The 9,814-nt window shown below is 60.0% G+C and overlaps 2 protein-coding genes across 3 annotated transcripts; one reads left to right on the top strand and one right to left on the bottom strand.

Moving 5' to 3' along the window:
- Positions 1-84: 84 nt before the first annotated feature.
- PTPRCAP (protein tyrosine phosphatase receptor type C associated protein) lies at positions 85-2,336 on the top strand. The gene is made up of 2 exons (XM_003909473.5): positions 85-208; positions 1,472-2,336. Exons 1-2 carry the CDS (start codon positions 86-88, stop codon positions 2,087-2,089), a joined length of 741 nt encoding a protein of 246 aa, XP_003909522.3. The 5' UTR covers position 85; the 3' UTR covers positions 2,090-2,336.
- Positions 2,337-2,443: 107 nt separating this feature from the next.
- RPS6KB2 (ribosomal protein S6 kinase B2) lies at positions 2,444-9,770 on the bottom strand. Of its 2 annotated transcripts, XM_003909472.4 has the most exons (15): positions 9,591-9,769; positions 9,215-9,255; positions 8,997-9,117; positions 8,645-8,713; positions 6,373-6,520; positions 5,228-5,285; positions 5,048-5,148; positions 4,845-4,935; positions 4,671-4,761; positions 4,442-4,549; positions 3,833-3,895; positions 3,614-3,691; positions 3,405-3,512; positions 3,197-3,309; positions 2,444-2,902 (listed from the first exon to the last, which is right to left on the bottom strand). In XM_003909472.4, exons 1-15 carry the CDS (start codon positions 9,672-9,674, stop codon positions 2,713-2,715), a joined length of 1,464 nt encoding a protein of 487 aa, XP_003909521.2. In that variant the 5' UTR covers positions 9,675-9,769; the 3' UTR covers positions 2,444-2,712. The 2 variants fall into 2 exon arrangements, with proteins under 2 accessions (XP_003909521.2, XP_031509615.1); XM_031653755.1 differs by lacking the exon at positions 3,833-3,895 and having other exon boundaries at positions 9,591-9,770.
- Positions 9,771-9,814: the final 44 nt, after the last annotated feature.

Raw genomic sequence — 9,814 nt, 5'->3', positions numbered from 1 at the left:
GCCCTGCAGCCCAGCCTCCTCCAGGAAGGCCGGGGAGGGTCTGGTGTGGACCAGGGGTCCTGCAGCAGGGAGGGGCAGATGGGGTATGTGGGCAGGAAGCGGAAGCCCGGGCCACCCTTCACTGCAGACGAGCACTGAGCTCACTTCTCGCTCAACACAGCCAGAGCTGGAGGTGGGTGCCCGGCGCGGAGGGGCCTGTGGACCAATGGTGAGCCTCGGAACCCCCCGGGTTCTTGGGATGGGGGCCACAGGCGGTCGGGGCTGGACTGTCTGGGCCGGTGGAGCTGAGGAGGGCCCCACACTGGCTCCGGGGAAGAGGTGAGACCTAAGAGAAGTATGGCAGAGGCTGGACCTTTCTCTCACCTGAGCTGGGCTCTCTGGGACTCCGGGCATAGCCCCCGGCACCCCACACTGGACCAGGCCCCCCTCAGGAGCCCGGGGAAGGCCCTCACCTGGTCTTCCTGTGAGCGGGAACTTGCATTCCTGGAACCTGGGTGGACAGCCTGGGGTGCTGGGGGAGGCTGGCTGCACCTCAGCACCCCTCCCCCGACACCCCCCACCTAGCCTGTTCTGACCGCAGACTTCCTCTGGCAGCTGCGCCCGCCTCCCCCAGCCCCCGGCCCTGCACGCCTGGGGCCCTCAGGGACTGGGAGTGGAACGGAAACCCTGCAGCTGGGGCAGCCCCGTGGTGGGGAGGGAGGAAGAGGGGCCTTCCGGACCCCTGCTTGGGGACCTGGCCAAGCAGAAGATGAGCAGTTGCCTCGGGGCGGGTCCAGGCCCCTCCATCCTCCATCCTCCATCCCAGGCCTCAGGGAGAGCTAGCCCTGACACCAACTAGCAACCTCTTTCCCTCCCTCCCATCTCCTCCCCCACCCACCCAGGCAGCCTAGACACGTTTAACCCACGCTGACTACCTACTAACATGCTTGACCCAAAAAGCCCCCTTCTCCTAGCAGCTTATTGTGGGGGGTAGATAATAGACATAAAAAATGAGTACAATTATCTCTTGATTAGGTGGCATGCAAGGAAAAAGGCGCTGAGTGCTAGGGGGTGCTAGGGGGTGCTGGGGTGGGCTGCAGTGATAGACATCAGGGTAGAGGTTAAGGTCAGGTTCAGCCTCACTGGGGTGACCTTTGAGCACAGTGAGCAGGCCATGCAGCCTGGGGGAGGGGAGGGTGGGAGGAGGTGGAGCTTTCCGGGCAGAGGGAACAGCCAGTGCGAAGGCCCCAGGCAGGTGGCTCTGTGCAGCGGTTGGGGGAGGTGAGTGGTAGGGAGGAGGTTGGAGGAATGGGGGCTGATCTCACAGGGCCAGAGCCTGGTTGACCAAATAAGGCCTTGGCCTTCTCTGCTTGGCTGTCCCAAGAGGATCCCAAAGAGAAAAAAAGAAAAGTGGTCTTGATCACCCAGCCTGCCCCGCACCAGGCCCCACCCCAGGTGCTGAGCCCTCTGAGCCCCTGCCTGTCTCCCACAGGCTCTGCCCTGCACCCTAGGGCTCGGGATGCTGCTGGCCCTGCCAGGGGCCTTGGGCTCGGGTGGCAGCGCGGAGGACAGCGTGGGCTCCAGCTCTGTCACCGTTGTCCTGCTGCTGCTGCTGCTCTTGCTGCTGGTCACCGGCCTGGCACTGGCCTGGCGCCGCCTCAGCCGTGACTCGGGGGGCTACTACCACCCGGCCCGCCTGGGTGCCGCGCTGTGGGGCCGCACACGGCGCTTGCTCTGGGCCAGCCCCCCGGGCCGCTGGCTGCAGGCCCGAGCTGAGCTGGGGTCCCCAGACAATGATCTTGAGCGACAGGAGGATGAGCAGGACGCAGACTATGACCACGTCACGGATGGTGGCCTGCAGGCTGACCCTGGGGAAGGGGAGCAGCTATGTGGAGAGGCATCCAGCCCAGAGCAGGTCCCCGTGCGGGCTGAGGAAGCCAGAGACAGTGACATGGAGGGCGACCTGGTCCTTGGCTCCCCAGGACCAGCAAGCGCAGGGGGCAGTGCTGAGGCCCTGCTGAGTGACCTGCACGCCTTTGCTGGCAGCGCGGCCTGGGACGACAGCGCCAGGGCAGCTGGGGGCCAGGGCCTCCATGTCACCGCACTGTAGCAGCTGGTCTTGGTGTCCCATCTCTGCCACGGCCACTCACTCCCTGTACCTCTGCTTCCCAAGATGCCATGGCTGGATTGGACCCCCACCCCACATGACCACACCTCAGACTGTCACCCCCCACCAGTTCCCAAGTCTACGTTGTACCCCCCTCACCACGGGAAGGGCCCCACCCCCACCCCCACCCCCACCCCCACCCCCACAGGCATCAGGCAACCATTTGAAATAAAACTCCTCCAGCCTGTGACCCTGTGGTCCTACAGAGACCCCTCCCTCCCGGACCAGGGGCTCCCCCTGGCACAATCCAACCCACCCCTGCCCCCAGGAGTGCAGCGCAAAGAGTCAGGTCAGCGCCATGATTCAGCCCTTTAATGTTCCACGGGAGCAGCTAGCTGAGCGCAGGGCATGGTGGGCAGCAGGGCTCTGGCCCCAGCAGTCGTAGCCTGGAGCCCTCCATGCCCATGATTCAGGGGCACAGCTGCCCCAGCAGGCACACACTTTCACACGCACTCGCACCCCACTCCCAGACACACCCCCAGGTCTCTGACACTGGCCCAGGGACCTGCTGCCCTCACAGCCGCAGGGATAGGGCTCAAGGGCTGCCCTCAACCCCACCCAGCTTCCTAGCGTCCTGGACGCCCACGGCCCCTCTTGGACTTCTTGGTCCCTGAGGGGGGACGGATGGGGAGAGGGGCGGTGATCGAGGGTGGCGGTGGCGGCGGCGGTGGCAGGAGTGGAGGTAGAGGTGGCTCCATGGGCTCCGGCAGGCTGGGGCTGGGCCGAAACCCCTCAAAGGGGGAGAACTTGAGGGGGCTGCAGGGGAAACCAAGGCAGAGTAAGAGCCCCCTAGGCCCTGCCAGGGCCTCCCAGCACTCGATCAAGGAAGGCAGACTTTCCCACCTGCCCAAGCACACAGGCCGTGGGCTCCACAAACTCCCACCTAGGCAGCCTGACCGCAAGGGGGGTAGGGACTGAGGTCCCCATCGTAGACACAGCAACCTAAGCCAACACTGGCTGACAGACGTGGCCAAGGCACCCAAGGCTGGAGCTGGCGTCCTGCCTGCTAGTGTCCCTATCCCAGCCACACATCCCCACATCCCTCAGTACCTGATGGGGGCCCGGGGGCTACTGTTGAGGCGCCTGGGTGAGCGCAGCTTGGGCTGGAAGGAGAAGCCCTCCTTGATGCTGTCCAGGACAGACGGCGCCACGTACGTGAAGCCCTGGGGGCGGAGGCAGGGCCATGCGACACTCAGTAACTTCCATCCTTAGCCACCATCCCTGCCCTGGTCCCACAGTCCCCAGGCCCCGCACTCACCAGGAAGGCCTGGTTGGCACTCTCACTGAGGGCCGTGTCATCGGGACTGTCCACCGGTGTCTGCCGTGTGAAGCGGGTATCAAACTGGCTCACGTCCTCCTCCGACTGCTGTGGGCCGACCAGAGAGGGGAGGGGTCAGAGGGCACCAAGATGCAGGTTCTCCACTTGCCACCCACCACCGGCCACCGGCCACTGGGCCTGCTGCTCACCAGACAGGGCCTGAAAGGGGGGTCCACACGCCGGGCCAGAAGGTCGTCCCAATTCATGTGCCGGAAAAAGGGATGCCTCTGTGGGTAGAGAATGCCCCAAACCCACTAACAGCTCACCCTGCTTGCCCCCTTGGTCACTCCCTCTGCCCTGGGGCCCTACCCCCATTCCTGGCACCCTTGGAGACTCAGCCCTACCCCTGGTGGTGGCCCCAAACCCACCTGCACATCAGCAGCATCCCCTGGACCACCCCCAATCCTCTGGCTGGGATTCCGTTTCAGAAACTGTGGGACCAGGAGAGAGGGTGAGGGCCTGGGCAGTACTGTTCCTGTGTCCCCACGTCCCAGGGCTAGCCGGAGTGGGGGTCAGGTGACATGGGAGAGAATGCCTTTGGGTGTGGTTCCCACCTGTGGATACCCTGGGGACTTTCAAGTTTTGGTCAATGGAGCCACCTTCTCCACAAAGGCTTTGCAGAGGCTCCTGGGCCCTGGCATTGCCCCAGGGCGCTTTGGTGAGGCGCCAACTCCCCATGTGGCTGCCCGGCCTCCCCCTAACACCTCTGATGTTCGCCTTTGATGGAAGTGTGGCCAGCTCATCACAAGCACGTCCCCAGTTAGGACTCAGCCTAAGGTCTGGGCTAGGGCAGCAGCTGGTCTGTGACAGAGCTGAGACCTGGGCTGAATCCCGGACTTCAAGGGAGGGGCTCCTTTTACTCCCAGAGGCAAACTGCACAGGGCAGGGTGGCCCTGGCCTCCCCATAGCCCAGAGAGACTCAAGAACACGTGCTGAGTGGCTGGCAGGGCCCCAGAGAAGAGAGAAAGGAGTCCCACCTTTTTGACAAGGTCCCGGGCATCTGGGGTGAGGTAGGGGGGCAGCGCCAGCTTGCCCTTGATGATCTTATCCATGGTTTTCTTCCGGTTCTCTGCAGTGAAGGGGGGCTAGAGGAGGAGGAAGGTGAGAGGAGCCTTGTGGGCCTCCCACCAGGCCCTCCCCTCCCCCAGTAGGGGGGCTCCTCCCACCCTGCCCCTGCCCCTCCTCCTCCCAGGAGGCTGGACTTGCCGATCCAGTGAGCATGTCGTACATCAGGGCCCCCAGGCTCCACCAGTCCACAGCCCGGTTGTGGCCACTGCGCACCAGAATCTCAGGGGCCCTGGGGTCCAGGTGGAACTGTCAGTCAGGCCATGCCCCTTCGGGCTGTCCTCCCGACCCCTGGGCCAGCCAGGTGCCACTTACATGTACTCAATGGTGCCGCAGAAGGTGTGAGTGACGGCGCCCTCATGGATCGACTCCTTGCAGAGTCCAAAGTCAGTCAGTTTGATGTGGCCTGAGGAAGAGTGTGGAGAGGCATGACCAGGGCCCCACCCCACCCACAGAGCTCCTCGGCCTCCCCACAGATCGCAGACCCCGCCTGCAGCTGCCCGCACACACAGGCGCACCCTGGCTGCTGAGCATGATGTTCTCGGGCTTGAGGTCGCGGTAGATGATGCCCTGGGAGTGGAGATGGCCCAAGGCCAGCGTGATCTCGGCCAGGTAGAAGCTGCAGAAACAAGACATGGTGAAGGCGGGAGTAGGGCAGGGACCCGGCGGCCTCAGGAAAGTGGAGGAGTAACACCCACCAGGCTGTATCTTCCAGGAAGATGCCCTCTCGCTCCAGATGCATGAAGAGCTCGCCACCTGCCACACAAACACGTCAGCAGCCACATGCTGGGTCCAAGTCCCTTTACACTTTCTGAGTCTATTTCTTCTTGGGGAAAGCAGGGCTCATAATTCCTGCCCTACCTGCCTCACAGAGCTGCCGTGGGGATTCAATTCAATTCAGCAAACATCTACCGACGCCTACTCGGTGCCTGGCCCTGTGCTGGGTGAAGCTGGGGACAGGATGAAGAGACCCAGCCACTGCCCTCAGGACGCTCAGTCTACTGGGGAGACAGACATGTACACAACAGCTCTAATACGCCAGGCCCAGGCCACAGCTCCAAGAGTTTAGCCCAAAAGATCTCGCAGAGGAGACAGGGAAGACAGAGTGAATCCCAACACAACAGAACAGAGAAAGTACGGTTTGCTGGGACTTTAAGGGGATGCTGAGATGAACGGAGCGAATGTAGAGCATGGAGGCAGAAGCTCGCAGGGTTCATCTGGCCCAAACGAGGGAAAGGCAGGCCAAGACTGCTCACAGCCAGCAGGGGTCAGCTGGCCTAGGGGTGAGGCTTGATCTGGGCAGCAAGCCACGGGACTGAATAGAAGGTCCGGGAGCAGCCCCAGGCTCTATGACCTCAGCAGTCCGCGGAGGAGACACTAGAAAGCAGGTGAGCAGGAGGCCTCAGCCCACTGAGAAAAGTGCTCTGACCAACCCACCAGGCCCCTGAGAGTAGACTGATAGAGTAGGACGCTACAGTGAATGAACCAGTTGGACTGGGGACTTGACAGGATGCAGGGCACACAGGAGAGAAGAACAAAACAGGGAGGGGAGTAGGAAGAGACACAACCATCCTCTGGACTTCTACCCAAATTCCCACCATGCCCATCCACCCCAACACACGTGAGGGACACAGTAGGTGCTGGACAGACGTTTGCTGAATGAATGAATGAATGAATGAATGAATGATGGGACAGATGCACGGATGGATGGGTGGATGGGTAGGACAGAGTGGGGGCCCCTAGCCAACCCCCACAGACTCATCTCTCAAGAGCTTCCCCCCAGAGCTTCCTATGCTGGCTCCCTGCCCCCGCCACACACCCCTGCCTGGGCCCGCACTCATACCACTGAGGCACTCAAGGATGAGGTAGAGTTTGCCACCAGTCTGGAAGGCATAGGCCAGTTCCACAATAAAGGGGTGCTTCACAGACTCCAGAATGTTCCGCTCAGCCCGTGTGTGTGCTGTGTCCTTGGCGTTGCGCACAATTTTGGCCTGGAGATACAGGAATTGGTTAGAAACTAGGGCATCCAGGCTGGGCGCGGTGGCTCACACCTGTAATCCCAGCACTCTGGGAGGCCGAGGCAGGCGGATCACCTGAAGTCAGGAGTTTGAGACCAGTCTGGCCAACATAGCAAAACCCCGTCTCTACTAAAAATAGAAAAATTAGCTGGGTAGGATGGTACACGCCTGTAATCCCAGCTACCAAGGAGGCTGAGGCAGGAGAATTGCTTGAACCCAGGGACAGAGGTTGCAGTGAGCTGAGATCCCGCCACTGCACTCCAGCCTGGGTGTGAGTGACGGTGCCCTCATGGATCGACTCCTTGCAGAGTCCAAAGTCAGTCAGTTTGATGTGGTTGAGACTGTCCCAAAAAAAAAAAAAAAAAAAAAAAAAAAAAAGAGCCGGGCGCAGTGGCTCAAGGCCGTAATCCCAGCACTTTGGGAGGCCGAGATGGGCAGATCACGAGGTCAGGAGATCGAGACCATCCTGGCTAACACAGTGAAACCCCGTCTCTACTAAAAAACACAAAAAATTAGCCAGGCGAGGTGGCGGGCGCCTGTAGTCCCAGCTACTCGGGAGACTGAGGCAGGAGAATGGCGTAAACCCAGGAGGCGGAGCTTGCAGTGAGCTGAGATCCGGTCACTACACTCCAGCCTGGGCGACAGAGCGAGATTCCGTCTCAAAAGAAAAAAACTGGGGGCATCCAGAGCTCCTCAGACCATCCATCTGTTACCTGCTGCCATGCTCTGTCACTCCATTGTATTTCTCCATAATTCTGCTGCTGTCAGCCATCATCATTTCCAGGGATGGGTTTATCCTCTAACACAGGGTTTCTCAACCTGGGCACTACTGACACCTGGGACCAGGTCATTCTTTGTTGTGGGAGGCTGCCCTGTGCACCGTGGGACGTTCAGCAGCATCCCTGGCCTCCACCCCCCGGGTGCCAGTAACTCTCCTCTCTCGCCTTGACAATCAAAAATGTGTCCATGCCAGGCACAGTGGATCACACCTGTAATCCCAGCACTTTGGCAGGCTGAGGCAGGCGAATCACCTGAGGTCAGGAGTTCAAGACCAGACTGACCAACATGGTGAAACCCCGTCTCCACTAAAAAGTACAAAAACTAGGCCAGGCACAGTGGTTCATGGCTATAATCCCAGCACTTTGGGAGGCCGAGCTGGGTGGATCACCTGAGGTTAGGAGTTCAAGACCAGCCTGGCCAACATGGCAAAAACCCATCTCTACTAAAAATACAAAAAAAATTAGCCAGGCATGGTGGTTCATGCTTGTAATCCCAGCTACTCGGGAGGCTGAGGCAGGAGAATCACTTCAACCTGGGAGGTGGAGGTTGCAGTGAGCCGAGATCGCACCACTGCACTCCAGCCTGGGAGACAGAGTGAGACTCCGTCTCAAAATAAATAAGTAAATAAATAAAAATACAAAGATTAGCCAGGTGTGGCGGCACACGCCTATAATCCCAGCTACTCAGGAGGCTGAGGTAAGATAATTCCTTGAACCCGGGAGGCAGAGGTTGCAGTGAGCAGAGTGCACCACTGTACTTCAGTCTGGGCAATAAAGCGAGACTCCATCCCAAAAGAAAAAAAAAATGGCTAGGCGCGATGGCTCATGCCTGTGATCCCAGCTCCCAGCACTTTGGAGGCCAAGGCGGGTGGATCACCTGAGATTAGGAGTCAGAGACCAGCCTGGTGAAACCCCGCCTGTACAAAAAATACAAAAATTAGCTGGGTGTGGTGGCAGGCACCTGTAATCTCAGTTACTCCGGAGGCTAAGGCACAAGAATCACTTGAACCTGGGAGGCGGAGGTGGCAGTGAGCCAAGATCACACCACTGGACTCCAACCTGGGTAATAGGGCGAAACTCCTTCTCAAAACAAGGGAAAAAAAAGTGTTCAGACATGTTGTCAAATGTCTGCTGGGAGTCAAAATTGCTCCCATTGAGAATTACTGCAAGACAATACACATCACAACAGACAATAAACAAGTAAATGCCAAAGACAGGGCCCCTCCTCCACTGTGTTCCCTGCTGTCTTCCCAAAGCCTGGTACAGCACATTGGGAATGGCAGTCACACAGTATTCATTGGCTGAACAAGTGACTCACCTTCCTTAGGACTTTCATGGCATATATTTTGCCCAAGTTGGTGCCTTGCACCTTTCGCACCTGGAACACCTGTAGGGCAGGGGAGACAGGATCAACTTCCCTCTCCACATCCTATCTTCAAGAAGCCCCACCCTAAGCTCTGGCTTTGGGACCAGGAGGCCTAGGCCTTGCCAAGGGTGGGGCAGTGAAGATTTCAAGTCCGATTGGAGAGGATTTGGCCTTCCCTCCTTTATGTTTCTGGCTCTGAATCCCCTTAGAAGCCCTGCTGATCACAAGTCTACTTTGTTTTGAGAACGCTTTGCTGCCTCCAGATGGAGGCTGGGAGGCAGGAGGAGGGTGCGCCCGCCCCTACCTTGCCATAGCCCCCCTTGCCCAGCACACGCAGCAGCTCAAAGCAGTGGGGCCCGATGCGCTCTGGGCAGAGGTTCACGCTGGTCTCAGTCAGCTCCACCTCTTCATAGTGTCCCACAGGCCTACAGACACAAGGAGTTAATAAGGACAAGGCTCTAGTGCTCCCCAGTTCCCCTTCCCCACTCCATTCCCCTCTCCCCCAACACGACCCTCACTCACTCCAGGCCAGCTGCCCTCAACTCGGCAAAGGGACACACGTCCTGTGAGAAACCGAGGGGTAAGAGCCAAGGAAGGTGCCAGGATACCTCCCCGCTCCCGCTCAGGTTGGACTGGTTGGCCCAGGAGAGAAGGGTGTCAGGCATGGCAGCTGGCATGGGATGTGCAAGAACTGGGAAGAAGCCGAGGGCAGGAAAAGGAGAATCGGGGGAAAAGGCTGGGGTTCTGGAAGAGAGATCGGGGTGAGGCCGGGATCTGAGAAGGATCTGGGTCTGCAAAGGGTCGGAGCCCGCTCCGGGCGTGCGGAGCCACCGCTCCGGCCTCGGCTGGGTGACAGGATCGGCTCCAAGATCCAGTAGCGCCAGGGCGGGGCACTCACCGCGGAGCTGAGCTCTGGTTCGCCCTCGCCCTCGCCCTCGCTGCCTTCCTCCGTCTCCAAATCCAAATCAAACACGGCCGCCATGGAGGCGCCGGCCCCGCGGGCCCCTCGGCCCGTACCCGGCCGCGCACCGACTGACAGTCCCGGACCTAAACATCATCTCTCCGCGACGGCGGCCGCGCGCGCCGATGACGCAAGTCTTACTCCCCCTCCGCAAAATCGCT

Source organism: Papio anubis, chromosome 12 (assembly GCF_008728515.1).
Source record: "Papio anubis isolate 15944 chromosome 12, Panubis1.0, whole genome shotgun sequence".
NCBI classification, from domain to species: domain Eukaryota; kingdom Metazoa; phylum Chordata; class Mammalia; order Primates; family Cercopithecidae; genus Papio; species Papio anubis.
Note: the sequence above shows the minus strand (reverse complement) of the source record. Positions and strands in the feature narration are given on the sequence as shown.